At 43.5% G+C, this 25988-nt stretch overlaps 1 protein-coding gene across 5 annotated transcripts in view; it reads left to right on the top strand.

The window, feature by feature from the left end:
• The window catches only part of RALGAPA1 (Ral GTPase activating protein catalytic subunit alpha 1), a 194554-nt gene that overhangs the window by 74118 nt on the left and 94448 nt on the right, over window positions 1–25988 (top strand). For 3 of the 5 annotated variants that reach the window (XM_066608438.1, XM_066608436.1, XM_066608437.1), the window contains 4 exons: window positions 6015–7337; window positions 18061–18182; window positions 18281–18497; window positions 18931–19107. In XM_066608438.1, coding sequence (XP_066464535.1) covers window positions 6015–7337; window positions 18061–18182; window positions 18281–18497; window positions 18931–19107 — 1839 coding nt within the window. The remainder of the gene's footprint in view (window positions 1–6014; window positions 7338–18060; window positions 18183–18280; window positions 18498–18930; window positions 19108–25988) is intronic. The other 2 variants (XM_066608440.1, XM_066608439.1) reach the window with 1 other exon arrangement.

Raw genomic sequence — 25988 nt, 5'->3', positions numbered from 1 at the left:
GTGACCAAGCCTGTTTGCGCCTTAAAGGGGTTTTGTCACTAAAAAAGAAACATTCTATACTTATCTATTCCTCCCCCGTCAGTCTGTGGGGGGTCACTTCACCTTGAGCTGCGTGATTCTTCTCCTTCCAGTGAGGTTATGTACATTGGTTGTGACATTCACTGACCCAGCCAAAAGGAATGCACCACTCCTAACAAGATGGCCTGGGGCGTGTGGTGAGGTGACCCGGGGCACTGCAGAAGCTCCGCTAAGAGAAGATATGCTAGCGAAACTGACAGGGAAGGAATAGGTAAGTATAGAATTTTTTTTTTTTTTTTTATGACAAAACCCCTTTAATGACCAGGCCAAATTTTGGAAATCTATGTCACTTAAACATGGAATAACTCCGTAACCCTTTGTAATTCTGACATTGTTTTTTCGCCACATGTTGTACTTCATTTAGGTGCTAAAAATAGAGCAATAGAATTTGTGTATATTTATTAAAAGCACCAAAATTGGGAAAATTTAGAAAAATAATTGTCATTTCTTTTCACATTTTCAACTGCAATATCTCAAATGTGTGCAAACATACTGTGCAATTTTTTAATGAGATATATATTCCCATCGGTTTACTTTATTCTGGACGCACATTGGAAAAACATTAGGTTTTCTTAACCATTAGGAGACATACAGATTTAACATTACTTATCAACATTTTGAGGAAGCATAGAGCTGTCACGTCCAGAGCCTGCAGGGCTTTAATCCCCAGAGGGAGCGTGTTATTACGGCCCTGGGGATTAAAGCCCAGCCAGCCAGGGTGTAAAAACACTATGGAGTGGTCGCTAAGGGGTTAAGGACCAAGTACTATGAATTTTACAACGCTTGGTCCTGGGCTTTATTGTCAGACAATAGCAAAAATACAGCGCAAGATTAAAGCCTCTGCTCCTGCAATCAAGCAGGTTGAGTCATCAGGTGTCAGACACAGCTGAGGACACAGAAGAGAAGGTAGAAGCAGAACTACTAAAAAGTGGAAGTATTAGTTCCACTATGTGACCTGGCGATCATGTGCCCTGTCACAGCAGAGCTTCAAGGTCCTAGCAGATCCTGATCAGCTGTATTAGTGACTGATGTGCCTACAGGGGGGTGGATGTCTTTCCCTGTAACTGGGGCTCCTATGGATGCCTGAACTACACTGGAAATAATAAAAAAATGCTAAATAATTTGGGTAGCTGAAGAAAAAAATATAGGGCAGTAAAATATGGGTAAAATCCATATTTAGGACCAAAACACCTTGGTCCTTGAGGGGCTAAGAGAGCCTGTAAGCTCACATAACGCTTTTTCATGTACTAATTTTAGAGCATCTATTTTTTGTGTGATTCCTCTGTTATTTCCCTGGAACCAAATGTTTATATATTGTGTATATGTATAAATTGACAACTGGGTATTTTCATTACCCTTGTCCTTAGGGTGTGTCCCTACACAATCTTACACTGTCAGCACTGATTGGACAGTGTCAGAATGTTGGAAACAACCAGTTGTCAATTTATGCAGAAGGAATAACAGAAGTAAGAGAGGTAAAACAGACATGTCAGGAGAGTCAACAGGTCATATTTAAGTAAACCTAGAAGTGCATATAGATAACTTTACGCCAAGTCTTCCACCATGTTATTATGCCAACAGGCAGCTTCTGACATCTAATGCCAAGGCAAACTGTAAGGGCTCATGTCCACGGGCAAAATAAGAATTAAAATCCGCAGCGGATTTTAACTCCTCTCCCGCGCGCGGATCCGCACCCCATAGGGATGCATTGACCACCCGCGGGTAGATAAATACCCGCGGATCGTCAATAAAAGGCATTTAAAAAAAAATGGAGCATGAAAAAATCTGGACCATGCTCCATTTTCATGCGGGTCTCCCGCGGGGACGGCTCCCGCGGGCTTCTATTGAAGCCTATGGAAGCCGTCCGGATCCGCGGGAGACCTAAAATAGGAATTAAAAGCATTTACTCACCCGCAGCGGGCCGCGAAGCTCTGCTCTTCCTCACGGCCGCATCTCCCTTGCTTCGGCTCGGCGGATGTGCCCGGCGCATGCGCGCGGCACGTCGACGACGTGCCGGCGACGTGCCGCCGGCGTCAGGAATTCATCCGCCGGCCGAAAATTAAGATCCGGCCGTGAGGAACAGCTGACCTTCGCCGCCCGCTACGGATAGGTAAATGCTTTTAAATTTCTATTTTCAGCGCTCATGTCCGCGGGGCAGGAGGGACCCGCTGCAGATTCTCCATGTAGAATCTGCAGCGGATCTGATTTTCCCCGTGGACATGAGGCCTAAACGTAAATTAAAATACCGCTACAACCCGTGCTGCAGCATGAACAATTTTTCCCCTCCAGATAGTCTTCAACCTGGATGGATGCTGGCTTGGGCAGGAAAAGAAGTTCCACGTTATGAGGTAAAATCCACAGATTTAGTAGAATAATCTTAAGAAACATGAATAATGGTTTGCCGACCCCCAATTCCAATATAGTTCAATGCATTTCAAACTTTTCACTTATTAGTCGTGGCACAAAAGTAATTTATGGGACATTGGACAAATTTGATTGGATGAAATGCCTCTCGGTGTACCACGTGGATAGTCTCATCAAACACGTGAGTTCATGATTATGCCCGACACTCGTCCCCGCACATACTTGCTCCCATGCTGTTACACAGAAGCGAGTATTGCTGACTCTCTGTCAGAGCGGCCAGTATAAAATTCTGAACGCTGATTGCTCAGTATAAACAGCAGCCGTTCAGTACTGAAAGCCGCTATGTTAAGTGAATGGAGAGGGGCGGGGGAGAGCGAGGAGTGATATCTCCTCCAGCCGCCCAAGCCCCCTGCTGAGCGAGCTGGCGATACTCGCTGCTGTGTAGCACCAAGGGAGCAAGTACACACGGAGACGAGTGTCAGGAATCGCTTGCCCGACATTTGTCCCGAGTAAACGGCCTTTTAAACATTATAGCCAATCAGCTCGTCCAATGTGTCCCATAGGTTCTTTTTGTTTTAAATAGCGGGTCCTTCTGCCTGGTCTTTTGTGCCATGACTAATGAATTAAAAGTTTGAACCACATATGCCTATATTGGAACCAGAGGTCTGTCGACTATTATTCTGTTTTTTAAGATTGTTCTAATAAATGTGTGGATTTTACTTAGTAAATTGGAACGTCCTCTTTTCCTGCTCTAAGGCAAACTATAGTACTGTACATGATGAATGCATCCAAGTGTTCTCCGCAGTGTTTCTTGCCCCTTGTCTTAAAATGCTACCATTTGGATGACCTAATATTTCTGGACTACAGGGCAGCATCAAAGGACAAACCTTTAGTTTTCTACAATTTTGAGAATGTCTGATATCCAATATTTAAAATGCTGTTTCTGCACTAACTTGCCATATTGACTGGTTTTGTATTTATGACTCGAACATGCTAACCTTTTTTTTCCAGCACTTGCCATGTGAGCTCAAGGTTTGTTGCCCTTATGTTACAGAACAACTTCATTAATTTCCTAGTTTCAGTTAAATGATTTGTCAATGTATTCTAATACTGTATTAAAGTTTGAGCAATTCCATAAATATTTGGCGTCAAAAGTGCATCTGTCACCTTTATAATGATACCCCTATATAGTTAAATCAGTGGGCATTTAGAGCACCATCAGTAAAGCCTCTGAAACTTGGAACTTCAAGGGCGGTGTGTAAAGCTTCCACAAGCCTTACTGCAGTGCAGCTGGAGGACAGGACTTTCCTCCAGCTGCACCACTGTTTGCCCAATTCAAGAGGGCATTGGAAATCCCTCCTTACCCCTACATAATGTGCCCTTGTCTTCAAAGCAGACGCATTTAAGAAGAATGTCAGAATGCAGGTCATTAAAGCATAGGAAGTAGAAAAATATTTTAGAGATTTATTATACCCCATACAAATAATAAATAATCTTTATTTGTATAGCGCCCACTTATTCCACATTACTTTCCTTAGTGTAGTAGCAGTCACCAAATGCTTCTCATTAGAAACTAATAGACAACTTAAAGTGCAGGTTTTCTTATATTCAGTTACTACTAATGCATACCAGTCCGTAGAGCCATATATAATTATGTAATGGCAGGTTCCACAATGATACTTAAACCTGACTGTTATGTCTATAGGGACCCCCAGGTCATACATACTAGCTGCCTTATGTTGTGAAATAAGGAGCTTCGTTGTCTTAACATAAGGGAGGCTAACTTCAAATCTTTGGCCACTGAGATGCAGGGATAACGTTTTTCCTTGAGGAGAACAAGGTTTTTTTTTAAGGCCATGCAATGCTCCCTAGGAAAAAGGTATGCAAATAGGGATAGAAAAGTATCTCCACAGCACCACTTATTAGAAGGTGACTTCCCTGTAAGTCAATATTTGGCTTTTCAGCAGGCTTTGACAACATGACTGAGACTGCCTGTCCACGGGCGTTTTTGAATTGCGTTCCCTGCGGCGATTCTCCGCTCGCAGGCGGCAAATTGCAGCATGCTGCGTATTGCCGCGATTCTCTGTGGTGAGCCTATCTGTCAGATAGGCTCAGCGCGGAGATCCGTCAGCTGGCTCCTGCTCCCCAGCGGCGGAGATCCACCGCGGGATATAGCAACACCCAAGGACAGGCAGCCTAAGAATATAAGCCAAACCTGAGTCTTCTCCAAAAGAAAAAGAGAGCATTTTGACTGTACTTAGTTTAACCACTAGATGGCAGGGTATTATAATTATTGGTATTTTTTTTGTTTCTTATTCACTAGGGTGCTGTACAACTTATCTGTTTTATGGGTGCTATTCAAAACACTGTTTCAGGGTTGTCCCACTAATGACATTTATCCCTTATTCTATGGTTAGGGGATAAATGTCCCATCACTGAGGTTGAAGATTGATGCTCTTGTAGCGCAGTGGTCCCTCGTGTGCACCACCACTCCATACACAAAGGAACTCGGGATGTGCGGAAGTTGAGATCACTGGGGGTGCCAGACACCCATTGATCGAACATTTATCCCCTATTCTGGGGATACGTGTCATTAGTGGGGAAATCCATTTAATGTACACCTCTAATGACATATTTCCAAGGGAATCTAGCATCAAGCAAATGCATTTTAAACACCCCTGTCATCAAACACTTCTGTTATACAGCAGATAACATGGGATCGCAATAAGGATAGTAAGGGACCAGGACACACCTCCTCCTGTATAGGTCACACGGCCTTCCTACAACATTAGGTCTAAACACATTGAAAAACAGACGGTGCTATCAGCTAGCAGCCAGTTTGCATCTTTGATCACTTGTGCAGCTTGCAGGGTGGATTGGACAGTCTGTATTATGCATGGGGATATATGTCCATGTAGACCCCAGTATATATCCCTTACATAGAGAACACACCGCACATCTGATCCTGAAAGGCTTAGAAACCGTTAACTCCAATTAAAATACTTACTGGAAGTGTTAGGATAGTGTCCCACGCTGCAATAAACCGCATGCTGCTGGAGCCGGCCCACCCACAGCAGCCTACGGGCGGAAAACTTTGCTGGTAATAAGCCCTCTTACCAGCGTTGGCCACCATGGTTGAGTGGAGTTTTAGCCGCATGCGGTTTGCACTAGTGTGGGGCCCTACCCTCAGGGTGTTTGCATTAGCTTGAGCCCAATTATTCCCCTTTGCATGCTAACATTTTGTACCAACCTGCATACTAACTGCCCCCCCCCAGTGCTGATTGTTAACCCTTATCTTCCAGATGACCCTGAATACACTGCCTGCAATGATATGTGAATAGATTGTCTGTGTATAAAGAAGTAAAGAAACTTTTTGAAGTTGTCTGGTTTCACGTGTTTCCGCAGGAACACCTGAATGTCATGGTGACAGTACTTCTCAAAGTCTTTTTCTACAGTCATAATGCTTCTCAAAGTTGACTTCTTTCTATGCAGCTTCAACATCAAAATGATTGCAATAAACTTGGCTATGTAAGTAAAACCACTTACATTGTTTCTCCTCCTCTGTCTGACAGAAATGGATGATGCTCCCGTCCATCCACGTATTCCCCGAGTAAGGCATTATTCCCAGAGTGAGGAGACCCCTTCGGAGACATTTGGAGGAACCGATGAAGAAACGGCAACTTTACCCCGCAGCAGCAGCACATCTGACATCCTGGGCCCTATTGCAGCTGAGAGAGTCAAAGGTGTAGTGCCAGTTGCAGACCATTCCTCCCCTCAGACTTTGGACCCCCCTTGTGCTAACACACACTGTCAGGAAGCACCCCTAACACAGGCGGATGGCAGTATATATGATCACCTTTGCCAATTGACTGGCTCAGCTGAGTTGACCAATGCAGAGATTGAGCAGGGCTGGTTTGAGGAATTAGAGGGAGGTGACATTTTGCCTTGTTTAAGGGGGTATTTAAAAGGGCAAAGCATGCAAGGCGATGGGATGGAAAAAAGCAAGGTCCGCTCTGTTTTGCTGGATCATAAAACAGAACACCTTGACGAGTCAGAGTTGTGCACAAAAGGAGAGGGGCATACAGTGTTATCTGAGGGGCTTCGTCACTTCCAAGTCTATTCACACCAAGCTGAGAGCAGCTCAGGTTTAGAAAGCCATGTAGCTAGGAAATCTGGGGGATTAAAAGTACCTGGTGGTAGATCAAGGGATGTTCATGTGAGGATACAGGCCGATGGAGAATTAATGGAAAGTAAATTTGTCCCGGAGCCAAGTGACCGAAAGAGAGGTCTGTTTAGACAAGCCGCAGCCGAGGAAGATGAGGTTCCCGAACTGCAGTCTTCTCAGTCTCCTCAATCCTCAGGCAGTGAACATGGGGCCAACATAAAGAACTTGTGTGAATCAGTGACGCACAAGACTAAAGCAATTCGTCGGAAGCGCAACAGTATGCAGGTCTCTTTCCGTCCTTCAACGGAGGCCGTGCTTTTCTACAATTCGATGGAGAACAAAGATGCGCCCTGGAAAGTCAGGCTGCGAAAGTTAAGTGGCTTGAGTTCAAACCCCACCATTGTAGATACAGGGAAGCCCACGGCGTATGCTGCCATGGGTGCAGTAAGAGTAGCATCAGGACTTAGCCAGTCAGGTATGAACCAAGTCGATGCTCCCTACCCTCCTCCACAAGTACACAAGGAATCTAGCCACACCAGGCCAAGGTCTAGAAGTCAAGAGAGAGCTTCCTCGCATGCGTCTTTAGGAGGCGTATATAAATCTGTTGTTCATGCTCTCTCAAAACCTAAGGCCAGCGTGTCCCTGCAGAAGCAGCCAAGGACGGCAGCCGAGGCTCCACTGAGGGACCTGTACGGTCATGTAATGGGCTATTTTGGAAGGAAGGCAGCAGGTGAGACCCTTCAGCCCTGGGAAGTGTTCCCAGAGCGCACGCAAAGATGCAACACCCGTTTGGCTTTGTATTGCAGACGAAAAATACCCAGCTGCCAGCAATCAGGAGCTTCTTTTGGGATGACTTGCCGCTTATACCTCCTCACCCATGCCTCGTTGACATCCTCTCTGCGATCTTTGCATGTGACTCCCCTGTGGCTGATATAACCTTTCTAAAAGTGTTGAACCTCCCCTACCTTTTTCAGCAACTCTGCTTTCTATACTAATCCCCTCCCTGGGAGGTGAGTGCTGTCACTACCTATCACCGTTACGTGATGGCCAGCGATTACTTCTATTAAGTGTTTTGTCATTCAGTCGTCTCATTTTGTTACGTCTTACTGCTCGTTGAGAAAGCGATGAATGGGCAGTTTTTTCATTCATGTATTTAACAGCTATTTTAACTTGTCCGTTGATCGCCACTAACGTGTATCGCGCAGGCATATCACATTGACAGTGGTCTGAGAGTATAATCAGGCGTCCACTTCATTAATGTTTCAGGAAAAGGATATTCAAGGTATGAAACGTTCTATCGATTTCCAATATACATTTTTTTTATCCGTCACCTTGATTTTCAAGATCTCTGCATACTGTCATGCAAATGGAAACTCCCTTAAAAGGGTTGTATTAGAATTGAAAGTAATCCCTTATCCACAATGTAGAGGATAACTTGTTGTTCGTCGGGGTCCCATGTCCCCTTTTGCCTGTCACTCTTAGAATGCTTCTCCCAACCTCAGTAACGTCACAGTGAATGGAGCACTGGTTAAGCATGTACGATTGGCGTTTCATTCATTTCAGTGGGGCTAACGGAATTACTTTAGCACTTGTCACACGGCTTTCTCTGCGGTCTCATTTGAAAATGAAGAGAGTGGTTGTGTGACCGTTGCACCATTCATTCTCCTCCTCAATATGGAGGATGCATTAAGCCTGCAGTGAGGAGGATGGGGGACACAGGCGTCCCGTTCTGGAGATTGGCAGCAGTTTCAGCGACGAGACCCCCTACGACCAGCAAATTATCCCCTATTCTGTGGATAGGAGATAACTTGTAATTCTGGTACAACCCCTTTAAACCTTTTGCTGCCAGGAAAATATTCACACTTTTCCCAAATGCAAAAAAACCCTGAATTATGACATTTAAAAAAAAACAAAACCCTATTAACCCCTTGAGTGGCGGGTTTCCTACCACCCTGTCGTACCCACCAGGGCAGGTTTTTTAAAATGGTCTAATCATTGAATTTCAACTAATTTTGCAGTTGCGTCTCGAGCCATAACTTTTTCATTTGTCCATTGACATGGCCATATAAGGGCTTGTTTTTTGCGGGACAAGTTGTGATTTTTTTAAACAGGGGGGAGGAAAAAAAGAAATGGGGAAAAAAGAAAAAAAGGGGCCATGTCATTAAGGGGTTAAATAATGTATTAACTTCCTTCTCTGGGTCATTACGACGCATGGATACCCCATGTGTGATTGTATTTTTGATTTTTTACAAAGTAAAGGGAGACAAGTGTTTTTATAATTTTTTTTATAATTTTTCAACTTAAAAAAAAAAATGTATTTATTTATTTTTTGTCCCTTTAGCGGACTTCCACAGGGACCCATCAGGACCTCCTGATCACATTCCGGGGGTCCGATGGTGACAGCCCTTTACATGCTGCAGTGACAGCCCTTTACATGCTGCAGTCACATAGACTGCAGCATGTAAAGGGTTAACACAGCAGAGATCGGAGGTTTTCTCTGATCTCTGCTGTAAGAGCAGGTACCTAGCTGTCCTCTCACAGCCAAGCACCAAGCTCTCCCTGCCACAGAGACCAGCGGCTTGCTTCTGACAAGCCGATGGTCTCTATGGCAACCTGTAAACAAAGCAGGAGATTGCCGGCAGATCGGCAATATCTTCTGCTGGTTTTACAAAGCCCTTGCTTTGTTCTCTGGGTCTGTGCAGGCAGAGCACACTGCCACAGCTTGTGGCAGTGTGCTCTGCAGCTCCCATAGCGCTATGAGCAGTGGAGCTCGTCCCGGAAAATTTCCGGGCGTGTCACTCAAGGGGTTAAACCCCATACCCTTATATTTTACAAAGCAGACAGCTGACACATGAGAATGCTACCCAGCGCATTACAGTTATGGCCGCCTTTTTGCAACTTTGCGCCAAAATGCAATGTTTCACAAAATAGTCTGAAAAAATATTTTTTTATGTTGCTAAAAGTCTGAACCAAGCAGAACAAAAATCATCAAAACTGAATAGACCAAAACATCTCAATGAGTTGACAAATGGTCTGGTAAGACCCCGGGTGTTTGGATTTGTAACTTCTCGATTTCTCACCCCTTTTAGTGGAAAAAAAATAAGATTGTAGCTGTTAACCTTTTAAATGTCCCAAACTGCTCAATGAGATAAAATCACTGCCTTGCCGCCTCGCTGAATGCCCTTAGGGATAGCATGATTACTTGCCTATTAAAACTTGTTTGTGGCATGTCTTTAATGGGAAGCTTGTAATACAGTATAATGCAATACCATAGTATTGCATTATACTGTACAAGTGAGCAAGCAATCGTAAATTCAAATTCCCCGTGGGGACTAAAAATAACTGAAGTAAGGAAATTTTAATAATTGCAAAAAAATATTAAAATAAAAACGCAAAACTATTTCCAGTTGCATAAAAAGTAAAAAGAATTTTAAAAATGGAAAAAAAATGGTTTATTACACGTTTTTAGAGGCCCATTGATTTTAATAGCTGAATGAACCTTCTCACTATCTTATATTATCACACGTCTGTAGGCAGCTTAAGTGAGCAACAATGTTGATGCCTGATTTATCCTCTGTGTGTTTTGCATGTCATCCATGTTCTCATGTGTACAGCCTGCAGAATGAACTTAGATGGTGATATGTGATCAAACTCCAAGGTTACACTTAAAGCTTGTGTTCCCCTTTCAGCATTATTTTACAGTTGCATATAGCGTTAATTTACAAGAAAAGTTTTCTAACATTGTAATACATTACATTACTTGTCTTGGACTGATCCTGATCTCAACCTATTTCATAATCCAGAGCTGCATTCACAATTCTGCAGGCTGCAAAGCTGAAATTTCCCAGCATTCCTTGCTGACTCAGTGTCTATACAGAGCTTGCCTTCATGATGGGATGGGAAAACCTACCTACCTCATAGGAGCTCTGTTAAGCTGTTACACGTGTCTCTCTTAAGTTTTCGTTTGTGTATCAATGACGACCAGCAGAATTATGTTTGCAGCTGTTAATTATAATACTGGTTGTACACACAGGAACAACAAACCGTACGTAATGCAATGCATTTACAACAACGCAGATCATATACGCATATAAACTCTGAGATGGGGCTCCAAGGTGAACATACCATTGACTGCAGTATTTGTTGAGTGCCTTGTTGTACAGTGTTTGTACTTCACGCTTTCACAAGTTCTGCCGATTCAAATAGGAATATCTTTAAAGTGTAAAGACTATTTTTTTTCTAAAATGTACAAATAGGCATTAGGCGATTGCATTTTTGCAATGTGTTTAATTGGCCTATTCTGTACATTTTTCATATAAAAAACCCCTATTCAGCTATGCAGCTAGATGTCGTTGCTAGAGAAATCCGTCTTCACCTGACTGCATAGCTGAATGATGAGCTCCGATCCGCGCTGTGTCTGCATTGCTATCTATAGTGTGGACACAGCAGTTATCTTATTACCGTTTGTTAATAGAGGCCGCTTTATATTTCATTGGTTTTCATACATACAGCTGTTCTAGAACTTTCCTGCCTCCTGTGCCCCGCTGAAGTGTCCTCATGCTACTTTTATATTACTCTTTTGCTTCCTCTCATCTGTCCCCAGTGCTGTTTAAAGAGGAGCTGTTCTGTGCTGCACGTAGCCCCTAAAAAATGTGCCTATTCCCAGCTCGACCCTAGGCTTTGTTATCGGGTTGTGATATATACCTGATGCACTGACAGCGCATGGAGTCCAGCGAGGAACAGGCGTGCTTAGAAGAGGAGAAGCTGTCAGCAGAGGACGGCTTCTCCTTACACAGCACTGGTGACAGATGAGGGCGCAGAAAAGTAATATAAACTAGCGGGGGACACCTAAGCGGGGCACAGGAGGCAGGAAAGTTCTATAACAGCTGTATGTAACCAGTGAAATATAAACCAGTGTTTATTAACAAACAGTAATATGGATAACTGTTGTGCCCGCACTAGAGTGCAGTCACAGCGTAGATGGGGCCTGTGTTCAGCTGTGTCGTCAGCTACCTGAAATCGGATTTCTCTAGCAATGCTGCATAGCTGAATCAAGGTTTTCTATAAAAATTTTTTTAGAGAATAGGTTGATTAAACACATGAGAAATATGTAATTGCCTATTTCGTACATTTTAGGGGGTAGAGGGAAGTAAAGTGTGGTTGCACTCTAGTTTATATTTTAAAGCAGTTTTACTTCACACACCACAATCATTACATAACATGATATCCAGCCAGGCAGACTTTAGGCCCCCTGTCCACGGGCGATGCGAAGTCCCGCGGCAGATCTCCGCTGCGGGAGCTGCCGCCCGGTAAATGGAGCTGCCGCCGATTCTCCGCCGGTCAGCCCTATCTGATAGATAGGCTGGCCGCGGAGAATAGGGGCAATTCGCAGCATGCTGCGACGTGCCCGCCGCGAGCGGAGAATCGCAATGATTCTTCGCTCGTGGACAGGTGCCGCCGCTTTCCATAGAAATGCTATGGGAAGCGTCGGCCGGCGTGATTCGCTGGCAGTTTACCGCCGGCGAAATCACGCCTGTGGACAGGCACCCTTATGTAGCACAACAAGAAATGATGCATCCATTATGCAAAAGTTGGTTTACAGAGGGCCCATCGGCTCTCCTGACAGGTCTGTTTTAGGAAATACTTGTATTCCTCATGAAATAACAATCCTGGAGCATCTTTTCTTAAAATTTAGCATTGTGCCAATCATGTAATTGCTCCTGGAATTTGACAAGTGGGCACCTTGTTGTGTCTCTACAGAGTCTGGGGGTGGTTTCACATCTCTGTTTCGGGAGCAGGAAAGGGGAATCCCCTGCGGTTGAACGGATCTGTCTCAGGGCGGATCCAAACAGCGCCAGATGGATCCCATTAACTACAATGGGGTCCATTTGCTTTCTGCCTAGCTGCCTGGTTTTTCAGGCAGAGGTTCCAACGCAGATGTAAAACCAGCCTTACTCAACTTAGTGACGAGGGGAATAATCACTTTCTAACATATGCAAACAATATCCATAGCTGTCAATTTTGTTGATTCTTTTCCAGGAGTAAGAACAGAGGAATGGTACAAAGAGGAGGTGTAGGAAAATGTTTGTGGGGAATAGATGTATTTACTTATACCAACATATCAGTATTATATATATATATATATATATATATATATTAGACCAATATTACAGGCGGATGTGTTGTTTACTTCAAGGGATTATCCATGCTTTTAAAATTGATGGCTTGTCCTTAGGATAAACCTCCAATTTTAGATAGATGGGGATGTAACACTCGATGCCTCAGCCAATCAGCTGTTTTTAGGGACCGTAGCACTCATCCTGTTTATACTAGTCTGGAGATTGATGTTGAATTATACTGTCAAATGCTATGCCATTAGTAGCAGTGGTGCAGTATGTAAAGATTTGTCCCATTCACTTGAATTAACCTGTGCACCACGGCCTCTTGAAACAGCTAAGTTGTGGTGCTGAGATTTGAACCCACACCCCTCTAATAGTGATGGCTTGTCCTAAGGATAGGCCATCAGTTTTAGGAGCCCTATCTATCGCTGGTCCGTGCAAAACTGAAGATAATTGTTCAGTGTAAACACTGCCAGCGGCTGAACGACAAACAATAATTCATTCGCTTATTTTCACAGTACCGTTTCGGCAGGCATAAAAATCAAACGAAGATCATCCCTCTTAAGTAGGTCATCGTTCATCTGTAAAGGACTGCCTGTTTATAGTGAATTGAGGTTGGCGTCCAGAAGAGATCTCTGTTTCGCTCCACCTCCATTGAGTGAACGATTATCGCGTCTTTGTGAAAGCACAATAGCGATGATCGTTGAGATGAATGTCGGGCGCTTAAACACCCCATAGTCATCCCATATAAAAGGACCCTAAGATTTAAAAGGTTATTCTAGTAAGATGAAGGTATCCCCTGTCCATGGGCTAGGGAATAACTGGTTGATTGTTGGGGGTCCAGACACTGGGATAACCATTTTTCACCAAAATGGGGGTCTCATGACTGACGAATGAAGTGGCAACACATGTTCCTGGCCACCACCCCATTCAATTTAATGGGAGCATCGGAAATAGCCGTGTTCCAGTGCTCAGCAATCTCCCATGCTCCCATTCATTACAGAAGATTTAAAAATGGGCTTTGGGGGGCCGTATCATTACTTCCAGGACACCTTGCAGCATTGTTTTCTACACCTGCCTAAAACTTTTGCACAGTACTGTAATAATGAAAGTTTACCTAAACAAGCAGTCCCTGTTTGATATTCACTGTTGCCGCATTGTCACCATCATATTTGTTGCTGGCACATGTTACTCTGTACTGTTAATGGCGCTGAAGCAGTGTGCAGTGTGCGATGGCGCTCATATCAGTGTCTTGCTAGCATTTGCTTTCAGTGTTCCCTGTCGTACCAGAGTTTGTATGTCTCTGTGGGAATGCTGGTATCTGGGAGAAAAAGTCTGGTGTATAGAATGTAATCCACCGCTCCGGTCTCCTCATAGCCACGGGCATGTCACTTCTCTTCCTGTTTCTGAGGTTGGCGGAGACAGATATGCCGGGAGAGCATTGACTCATCTCTATCGGAGCCGACTGATAACACAACGACAGAAGTCCACGTGTGTTGGGATTGTCGCCATTATATGTATAACGCCATTATATGTATATGTACAACTTAACCAACAGTCACGGAAAAATGTGATAATCCCTCCCTAAATTGTCCCCTTTTTTATTGTAGATTTTGAATTTGTCTTATGTAAGTATACTTGGTGCAAAACTCAGTCGCCTTTGGTGCATTTTTAACCCTTTAGTGACTTAACTAACTTTAGCCTTAAGAGCCCATTTTGTGTTCCAGCGGTGATAACTTTTTTTATTTTTTCATCACTGTAGCTGTATGACTCCTTTTATTTTGTGGGACGCGTTCTAGCTTATATAGGAACTAATTTTGGGTACATATAATGTATTGAATAACTTTTGCTGCAGAGAATGAGAAGAAACTGCTTTGTTTTTTGCAACTCATTTTTATGATGTTTACAGTTTGGTATAAATATTATGTTAACTTTATTCTGCCGGTCATTACGATTATGACAACACCAAATTTTTTAAAGGTTTTCTTATTGTTTTACCACATTTTTTTTGTGTGCCGCCACATTCCAAGGTCAGAACATTTCTACTTTTCCATCCACAGAGCTGTATCGGCTCTGCTTTTTGTGGGATAATTTGTACTTTCCTTCATTACCATTTAAAGGTATTAACAGTTTTTTTTGTTTGTTTGTTTTTTTTTTACTCCATTTTTGGGGAATCAAGAAGACTGCTAATTTGGCATATCTTTTAGTTTGCTTTTTTTTCTTTTCTTTTTTTTTTTACAAAATTTACCGTGCTAAATAAATAACCTAGTATTTTATAGGGTGGGGTTGTTATGGATGCAGCAGTTTACTAATTATGTGTAATTTTTTTATTGTTTTAGTTTTTCAATATTTAAAGTCTTGCGTGAGGGAAAAACTGTTTCAAATTTTTTTTCTGCAAGTATATTTGGATGTAACGATCAGCAATGACTGTAGCATCTGCAGTGTTCAATGGTGTAGAGAAGTGAATAGATCATCAAGTCCTCATCACTTCACTCCTTTTCTGGGAAAGAAAAACCCATATGTGACAACCGGAGAGCAAATATGCTCTCTGACTGATGATGGGTGGTGATAACATAAACAAATATTCATGCCACCCCTCCCCTGGAACAGCCAGTTATACAGAAGAATTACAGATCTTCTCTGCTGCCGCTGGTCCCTCTTCACCCTCCCTCTCTCCTCAATGCACACCGACTTAAATGACAGCTGCCAATGTAATAATTCTGATCCCACTTAAAACGTCTGTAGCTTCGGTTCTGTAAGGACTACTGACATGCTTTTGGTGTCATTTTAAAACATGCTGGTAGCCCTGATAGAAACGGAGCTACAGCCGTTTAAAGCAGAATGAGCTGTTCGTTCTGCAGGAAAGGAACATTACAGTTTTGGATGAACAGAGCTCGTTCAAAACTTTTTTTTTGGGGGGGGGGGAGGGGTTAAAGGTCTTTGTGTTGTACTCTACTCTCCATTTCTCTGAATGCATGAACAATGTGAACTGTAGATGATATTTATGTGAGTTCTCATGGTTACATCCAGGGACATGTGTATATGTATACATGGAAGTCCAATATCTCCTCCCTATAGAAGATGCAGTATTATAAAGCTTAGTCCTTGTCACAGTTTCCAAAGTGTTTGAAGAGAGGACTTGCACTCCATGCAACACTATGTTACCCATCAGAACAGCAGACCCCACAGAACCCAACAGACTGATCTATAATTCAAGTAGGGTCTGTTGGTCATTGCCGGTATGTGATGGATTCAGCACTGCATCCATATTATACGACAGCACAGATATGACTCAAACTAAGCATGAAGATCAACTTTTTGTTTTTTTTTTCCTTTTGTTTTGTGGGCCAGTAGATTAAAGCCCGTTTACATAGGCCAACCTTTAGGAATGCTTGTTTCCCCAATTGATGTTCCCTGTGAATCCCAGTTGTATTCCCCAAGGTATGAGCACTGCCTGGCACCACTGCCTATATTGAAGATAACACCACTACAGTCCAGGACACCAGCATATCATGTGATCTCTACGCTGACCGCCGGTGCTGCTTTGCTATGCAGATAAATGCTTTCAGGCAGCATAGTAAGCTGTGAAAGTGGAGTTCAGCGACTGAGATTTGAACAATTTTGTCTTTAATAAAGTGAGAGCCAGGCACTACTTGTACCTTGGGGGATACAGACAGATCGAACCCCCTTCCCTCCAAAATTGGCAGAGAGTAGGAGATAAACAATTGTTTATCCCCTATATCGCCCTGTTTAAAAAATCAATTAAGCGGGTGCCGATTTCTGTGATCCGCACTTGTTTAACGCTGGTATCAGCCCATGTTAGAGGGCCCTTACAGTATAACTGTATGCATGTCACTGGATTTGGGGCCCATTTACACGGGCCAATAAATTGTTCAGATTCCCGCAATCCAGCAAGAATCTGAACAATTAACGTTCAGACTAAATGCATACACTTACTGAATAACGAACAATAATTCGTTCTCTGATCATTCATTGTTCAGTTTCTGCATGCATAAAATCTGAACGACGACCGGCTCGTGTAAACAGACAGTTATTCATCTATGAACGACTGCCTGTTTACTCTGAATGGAGACGGGTGGGATGGAACAATCCCCGACTCGCTCCATCTCCATTCACTCAACAGTGATCGTTCCTGTGTAAAGTAGTCTTTCTTTGCCTTTCCTCCTTCTTCTTTTTGTTTTTTCTCTTTTTCTTACTCTTTCTTTGTCTCCCTCTGTCTTTCTCTTTTTTTTTTTCTTTTTTTCTTTCTCTTTTTGTCCTTCTCTTCTTTTTTTCTTTCTTTTTCTGTCTTTTTTGTCTTTTTCTCTTTGTCTTGTATTTTTTTCGTTCTCTTTCTCTCTCTTGTCTTTTTTTTTCTTCGTCCCGGTATAACAATAACATTGGGGACGAAGAGTTTAAGCCTATACCCTCTGTTCATAATGAGTCGTTGTATTGATTCACACACAACCAGATACCCTCTAGTTACCTTTTAATGAAGAAGTTTCTTCATAATACACCTTCATAATTCATGATCGCCATGCTTTCATCCACTTTATAGTTGATCTTTGATTTGAGTGGTATTGTATGTCTATGGATTCAAGATGACTTTCTTATATATCCATTGATCTACACAACCCTTGTGGCGTGTAGATGAGGACATCTTCTTTCCAAATAAGCTGCAATGAAGCGTGCAACAATCTGTTCAAGGGGCTGAATGGGTCTAATCGGTCTGGTTGTACATATATCTGAGAGAGAAAAAACATTCCTCCTATATCTAAGCCTCAATACCCGTGAAGTATGAAGTTGATTCAGCTAACACAATGGCTTGCACATATAAGAATGATATCCAAAAATGGCTGACTGACTTATTAATCAATTTTGTCCTAAATGGGTTGTTTGGTTTTACAGTTGATTTGTAATAAATGTACTTTATGTTTAGATGCAGGGTTTTATCACTTGTAAAATAGCCCTGGGCTCTGGAGAACCAATCAGAAAATCCAGCAAAAGATCAGAATATCAGGAAGCCTTTTTTATTTTTGTGGTCCTTTCCTCTTCCTATAACCTGCCAGCTCTGCTTCAAGGAATGACCTTGCTTTTAGACTTCCACCCAGATTTCACTAACTGCTTATTGCTGAAACTTCGCAAAGAGTTTCAGAAGTTACTAATCTCAAATACACTGAGCTATACAATGTAGTGACGCCCCTTCCTTAATCGCATGCCGCAACCCTAACAAGTCTATTTTCCTTATCTCCCCCAATAGACCCTTGCTTGTTTTTGCTTCAGAACTGAGCTTGAAGTACAACATTTAAGTATTTTTTATTATTTATTTTGTAGCCACCAAAGAAGATTTAGCTCCCCAGATAAGTTCCCTAAACAATGATATCAACTCAAGCTCCAACATCCCAGACCTAATGGACGAATTTATAGCCGAAAGGCTGCGGTCAGGAACTGTTCCGGTAAGAATCAAATGTTTTTTTTCTAAATATAATGTATGTTTCATTATAAGCAATTTGCAAAATGTTGTATTCACCTGATTTGTTGCCCTGTTTTCCAGAATTTAACAAGAAGAGGTAGCAGCCCTGGTAGTCTAGAGGTCCCTAAAGACTTGCCTGACCCACTAAACAAACATAGCCAGATGCGTCCTGCCGATGATCCGGGTGTTCCATCTGAGTGGACCTCTCCTGCGAGTGCTGCAAGCAGTGATCTCCTAAGCTCAGATAGCCACTCCGACTCTTTCAATGCCTTTCAGTATGATGGGCGGAAATTTGAAGGTGGTTACAAGTATATAAAAATTTAAATCCATGTATCAAAATACTAACTACCAACTGTTTGTGAGTGACTGTGTGTGAGTTACATGTGATTATGTCACGTCATGTGATCAGTCACTGAGCTCTGCCCCTGATCACATGACAGTGGCATGATTACAGGTCCTAAAACATGCAGAGCCTGACAGCAGCTGTGTGCTTACTGGACCTGTGAGAATGTCACTGTCATGTGATCAGGGGCGGAACTCAGCGCTGGTGACTGATCACATGACGGTGACCTTATCACAGGCTGCTGTCTGGCTCTGCTGGCTTAAGGCCGTGTGACCAAGTCCAATCCCTTTCACTATATGATATTAGTAAGTGGTGCATTGCGTCAACAGAAACACTGATACTAGTAAAGTTAATAACAACCAGCTCACAGCATTATCTTGTCTTTTAGCTGGTTTCCCATTCGGCAATGATTCGGCAGTTCCTCTCACCACAGAGACAGATGCAGGGTCTGTACAGTTGAGCACAGAAGAACAAGAAGTTGTGAGCCTGACTACTCTCCATATTGACTCCGAAACCAGCAGTCTTAACCAGCAGGTCCTGTGTGCAGATGTGCTGGTCACAGCAGGTATTCCCGTATTGCCGTAATGGATCATACTTGTCTCATTTTTATATACTTCAGAAACTACTAATATTTGTGTACAGTTGCAAGAAAAATTATTTAACGCCCTCCGTAAATTAGGGTTACTTTCTAAACTTTCAGCTATTTGCAAAAAATTATCAAACAAGAACAATTTAAATAGCTCAGTACAACAAAGTGTTTTTTCCAAATTCACCACAAAGTGTCACTTTTAAGGCCTACTGCAGTCTCAGAATTATTTAGCCTCTTCATGACAAGTGTTTTTAGTACTTAGGAGAGCTCCTTTTGCAGTTTTGAGTCCACGCTTTATGGGAAATGGTCTCTAGCACCTTCTTCAAATTACACCAAAGATTTTCTATTGGGTTCAAGTCAGGCGACTGTGATAGCCATTCAAGTATCTTCCAGAACTACTTCTGAAACCAAGCCTTGGTGGACTTTCAGGTATGTTTGGGATTGTTGCCCTTCTTGAAAGTCCAATGACAGCCAAGTTCACAGAAGGCATGACGTTTTCTACTAGGATTTCCTGTTACTCCGTTGAATCCATCTTGTCCTTCACACTGCAGGTTTACAGTACCAGAGAAAGCAAAGCAATCCCAGAGTGTCATGTCTCATCTACCTGACTCTATTCATTGACATGTATAATCTGTACTGTATCTGCAAGTGTTTGCCTTCTTTAGTTTGCCCCTTCTGGCTCTCTGTACCCCCTGTATTGCATAACTCCTCCTTTTCCTCCTGCTAGGGAGTTTCCTGTCTATAGCCTATGTGTTAGGTCTCTACTCTGTGCTTTGGCTAACCATCATTCTTTTTACCTACTGCTGAATGTGCATTCTACAAGATTTCTACCTGAATAAACCCTGGAATCTTCTTACATGCCTCTGCAGTCGAGTTGGCTGCTGTCTGACAACATATATCTTCTGTGAGTACTGGTTCATAACTACAAGAGAAGTTACTTCAGCCGATACGCTTACAGCCATGTTATTGAGTCAGAATAGTAAAAAGAATGTATAAATACAGCCAGACACTGCTGTAAAGACTCCTCCAGCAGCTCCACATACAACCACAGCTGCAGCTCATAATCTCCCACCAAGTTATAACTCTCCTCAGTGTTACCTGCATCCTGTGTGCTGCATCATGGCTGAAGAACACTCTGAGGCACAAGCTAGCATGGACCCTAGTCTGCAGTCTAGTGAGAGAGACAGGTGCTCTAATAAGCCAACCTGGAAGGTTAGAGAGAACCTTGAAAGTCTCAAGCAGGAACTTTCCTCTGACATTTTAAAACTGTGGGAAACATTACTAAGTCATGTCTCCAACATTCAGCAGAGTCTGTCTTCACTCCATGGGAGCCCTGCAACAGCTTCGTGCAACGTACGAACATTATAATATAAAAGTCCAGGAGTACGAAAATGCTTTGAGAAAATTAAACACAGAGGATTCCATAGAGGAATTGCAAAGCTTCCAACATCTCAGTGTAGAAAGAGACAGCTTAGTACGCGACATTAAGTCTAAGACAGAAGCGAGAATTGCGCAACTTCAGAAGGTGTCATCTCACATTTCTGACTCTACCAGGCACTCCAAGCGTACATCTAGGTCACGATCTTCAAAGCATTCCACCCTCAGTGAGCAGCTTCTAAAAGCACGCGTAGAAGCGGAAGCGACTAAGATACAGGCCGTCTTTGCGCAGAAGAAAGCGGAAGTGGAAGCTGCACATAAGGAAGCAGAAGCAGAAATGGAAGCTGCACATAGAAAAGCGGAAATAGAGGCTCTGGAGAAACAATGTGAACATGCTACAGCCGTAGCAAGGTTAAGAGTTTTAGAACAAGCCACGAGTCAGAGCGAAAGAGACAGCATTGACTTCAGCGGACTGGGTGCAGAGGAACCTCTCGAGCGTACAAGAGACTATGTACTAAGCCAATGCTTCAATTCCCCATCTGCCACAAACATTCCAGACAAAACAGATGTCTCTCCAGAGCGACAGGCCGCACATTCTTCCACAGCACCAGGCATGCAAATTCAGCACAGAACTCCGCTCGTTCCTCACACCAACCTTCCGTCCTATATGGAGCACCAAGGCTCTGCACCCCAGCAAGCTCAATATACGGGTATTCACGGACAATTCAAAATACCAGCGGATCTCCAAACCTCTAGCAATTACATGGTTCCATATCCACATGTCACCAAACCTATGGACTTCAAACCAGCTCCCAGGCTGAACACCCTGACAGCCCCATATGTACCTACGTCTCTCACGCAAAACACCACAAACGATGTGATTAGCACCACTCAACCAATTTCACACCTGAAGTCAGAGAAAACCGACATGTCAGAATTTGCAAAATACATGGTATGTCGTGAGCTCACCAAGACAGGACTGATAAGGTTCAACGACCAGCCTGAGAATTACAGAGGCTGGAAATGTGCCTTCAAAACTGCAACTCACGATCTCGGCATTACTGCTTCGGAAGAACTAGATTTACTGATCCGGTGGCTTGGCCCACAGTCTACAGAACGAGTAAAGAGACTCAGATCTGTCCACATTGAAAATCCAGCAGCAGGCCTTGCAGCCGCTTGGGAGAGACTGGAGAGAACCTATGGTAGTCCTGAAGCAATAGAAAACGCTCTGTTCAAACGTCTGCAAGCCTTTCCAAGGATATCTGGTAAAGACAATCAGAAATTCCAAGAGCTCTGTGACTTACTGCTAGAGCTACAGCTGGCCAAGGGAGACACTCACCTACCTGGCCTCAGTTACCTGGATACTGCTCGTGGAGTAAACCCAATCGTGTCAAAGCTGCCATACAACCTTCAAGAGAAGTGGACCGCTCTGGGGTCAAGATATAAGAGGGAAAATCAAGTCTCTTTTCCTCCATTTTCCTACTTCTGTGAGTTCATCAAAAACATTGCAGAATCCAAGAACGATCCAAGCTTTTCCTATGAGGAATCCAATCCCGATCCACATCCATTCAAGTCTGACAACCCACGCATCGACTACAAAGGCCGCAGAGGTCCAGTGTCAGTAAAAAAAGACTGATATTTTTCCCCTTACTTTGTCAGCTTCACAGGGAGTCAGTTACGAGAGCAATCAAGATGAAAAGGTTGAAAACCCTAATCGCCTGTGTCCCTTACATAAGAAGCCTCATACCCTCAAGAAGTGCATCGGCTTCAGGAAGAAACCACTCCAAGAACACAAGGAGCTTCTAAAGAAGTTTGGGGTATGTTTCAGATGTTGCGCTTCTACTGAACACATTGCTAAAGACTGTAAAAATGCCATCAAATGCATTGAGTGTGGTTGTGAAGATCATGTACAAGCTCTTCACCCATCTCAAACTAGTACTGCACCAGCTACAAGTTTCCCTACCCCACCAACGTATGGCGGGGAGAACACAGATCAAGCAGCAAGTCCTACCACTGTATCTTCTTCATGCACAGAAGTCTGTGGAGAAGGCATTTGCGACCAGTCCTGTGCAAGGATATGCCTAGTCGATGTGTACCCCCAGGGTCAACCAGAAAGGACTATGAAGGTGTACACCATCCTCGATGATCAGAGCAACCGATCACTTGCAAGGTCAGAACTCTTTGATTTGTTTAACATAAAGGGAGATGTTTACCGATACACCTTGGATACATGTAGTGGAGTGACAGAGGTCTCGGGGAGAAGAGCCAGTGGACTCGTAGTAGCCTCTCTTAAGGGCAATCTTGAGATACTCCTGCCCACACTTGTTGAATGTAATCAGATACCATCCAATAGGGGAGAGATCCCTACACCAGAGGCCGCTTTCCATCATCCCCACCTAAGGGCTATAGCTAACGAAATACCAGCCCTTGACAAGAGCACAGAGATCCTACTTCTGCTGGGTAGAGACATTCTTAGGGTGCACAAAATACGTCAGCAAATTAATGGACCTCATGATGCACCATTTGCCCAGCGCCTTGACTTAGGATGGGTCATCATAGGCAACGTCTGTATAGAGAAGATGAAAAAGCCAACCAAGATTTCCTCATTTAAAACACACATCTTGCCAAATGGTCGCGGTACTTATTTTCATCCATGCCCACACCATTATCAGGTGAAGGAGAGACTGACTAACAGTAAGTGGCACCATGACCAACGAGACAGTACAAACACTTTCCTCTGGGATGACAGTCTTGGATCAACAGTGTTCAATACAACAAGTGACGATAACAAGTTGGCACCTGCTAGAGAAGACATTGAATTTCTCAAGGTCATGGAAAGGGAATTCACCCAAGATGACTCCAATAGCTGGGTAGCTCTCTTACCCTTCCTTTCTCCAAGAGTAAAGCTACCTAACAACAGGCAGCAAGCTACCACTAGATTCTCCTCTCTGAAACACACTCTTGAGAGAAAACCAGTAATGGAAAAACATTTCGTAGACTTCATGCAGAAGGTATTCGATAGAGACCATGCAGAACCTGCACCACTGGTAAGGGAAGGAGAAGAATGCTGGTACCTTCCATCCTTTGGCGTGTATCACCCCCGCAAGCCTGAACAAATCAGAGTTGTGTTCGATTCCAGTGCTCAGCATGAAGGTGTCTCTCTCAACAACCTTCTCCTCACAGTCCCTAACCTAAACAACAGCCTCATGGGCATTCTAATTCGCTTCAGACAAGAACCCGTTGCGGTTATGGCTGACATCCAGCAGATGTTCCATTGCTTCATCGTTAAGGAAGATGACAGAAACTATCTCAGGTTCCTATGGCACAAGGACAATGATGTCAGCAAAGAAGTCATAGATTACTGGATGAAGATACATGTCTTTGGCAACAGTTCATCACCCGCTGTAGCAATCTATGGACTGAGAAGGACAGCCCAAGAAGGTGAGAAGGAGCACGGATCGGATGCTCGGCAATTCGTCGAGAAGAACCTCTACGTAGACGACGGACTTAAATCCTTACCCACAAGTGCAGAGGCGATTGATCTCCTCACCAGAACCAAGGAAATGCTGTCTGTCGCGAACCTTAGGCTTCACAAGATTACCTCCAACAGCAAGGAAGTAATGAAGGCCTTTCCATCTGATGATCATGCAATCAACTTGCGGGACCTTGATCTCAGCTCTGAGGTTCTTCCTATACAACGCAGCCTAGGATTGCTCTGGAATATCGAACAAGATACATTTATGTTTCAAGTATTAGCTTGCGACAAACCTTTCACCAAGCGTGGAGTTTTATCGGTCGTGAACAGTTTTTATGATCCTCTTGGGTTCATAGCCCCCATCACTATTCAGGGCAAGATACTTCTTAGACAGCTTACTACTGAGAATATGGATTGGGACGCTCCCTTACCTGTCGAGAAACAACAAAGGTGGGAAAAATGGAAAGGGTCCTTGAAAGTATTAGAACAACTCCAAGTACCGCGCTGTTATGCTCCCAGTTCTCTTTCAGCTGCCGTCAAAAGGGAAATACACATCTTCTCTGATGCATCAATGGAAGCCATAGCCGCAGTGGCCTATCTGAAGATCTCAGGAGCCAACAATGAGCTACACTGTGGATTCGTACTAGGTAAGGCCAAACTAACCCCAAAACCTGCGCATTCCATACCAAGACTTGAACTCTGTGCAGCCGTGCTAGCAGTAGAGATTGCTGAAGTGATAAGGGATGAAATGGACGTCGCATTTGATTCATTCACCTTTTACACAGACAGTAAGGTTGTTCTCGGTTATATACACAACTAAACAAAACAATTCTACGTGTATGTAGGACACCGAGTAGAAAGGATCAGAAGTTTCTCCACCCCTAACCAGTGGCATTACATCCCCACAGAACTTAATCCAGCCGACCGGGGAACAAGAGCTGCACCAACATCAAATCTGCTAGACCACATATGGTCTTCACCTCCAAGTTTTCTATACGAAGATCCTTGTTTGTTACTTACCAATGCCATCTATGATCTGGTGGAACCTGCGTCTGACAAGGAAATCAGAGCCCTAAGTTCTACACTCTACACTTCTGTAACTTCTAAGGTGAAGCTGAAGTCACATCGCTTTGAACGTTTCTCGACATGAAGATCTCTCGTGCAAGCTATTGGCAGACTAATTCACATTGCTCAGTGTTTTGCAAAGAACGCATCAACAAAGTGTAGTGGTTGGCATATGTGTAAAGCACACCCTACAGTCACAGAATTTGAACTTGCTGAACAAATCATCATCCAGTGTACACAACAAGAGGTGTATCACTCAGAGATAGACGATATCTCGAAGGGCATCAGTCCGCTCAAGAGCAGCGCACTCTATAAACTCAACCCAGTAGTTGACCACCACAAATTGCTGAGAGTGGGTGGTCGGATAGAGAAAACCGATCTATGCAATAAAGAACAGAACCCCATCATCATAACAGGTGGGCATTATATCGCTACCTTGCTAATCCGACACCACCATGATCAAGTGCATCACCAAGGCAGACAGTTCACTGAAGGTGCCATCAAATCAGCCGGTTTATGGATCGTAGGAATGAAGAGAAGCATTTCCTCCGTACTCAATAAATGTGTCAAGTGTCACAAGCTAAGGGGAAGACAACAACAACAGCAAATGGCGAACCTACCAGCAGATCGATTAAGTACCGATCCCCCCTTTACTTACGGTGGTGTGGATGTCTTTGGTCCGTGGTCTGTAGTCACACGAAGGACGCGTGGTGGCGCCGCAAATAGCAAAAGATGGGCTGTGCTGTTCACCTGTCTTAGCATTCGTGCAGTACGTATAGAAGTGATTGAGTCTATGAATTCTTCCTGTTTTATCAATGCTCTTAGAAGATTCTTCTCCATTCGTGGACCAGTCAAACAGCTGAGGTCCGACTGTGGGACTAACTTCGTAGGAGCCTGCAAGGAACTACAACTAGGCAACTTCTTGCTCAACAATGGATGT

This window comes from Eleutherodactylus coqui, chromosome 6 (genome assembly GCF_035609145.1).
Source record: "Eleutherodactylus coqui strain aEleCoq1 chromosome 6, aEleCoq1.hap1, whole genome shotgun sequence".
Classification (NCBI taxonomy): domain Eukaryota; kingdom Metazoa; phylum Chordata; class Amphibia; order Anura; family Eleutherodactylidae; genus Eleutherodactylus; species Eleutherodactylus coqui.
This window is presented reverse-complemented; position numbering and strand designations above follow the sequence as displayed.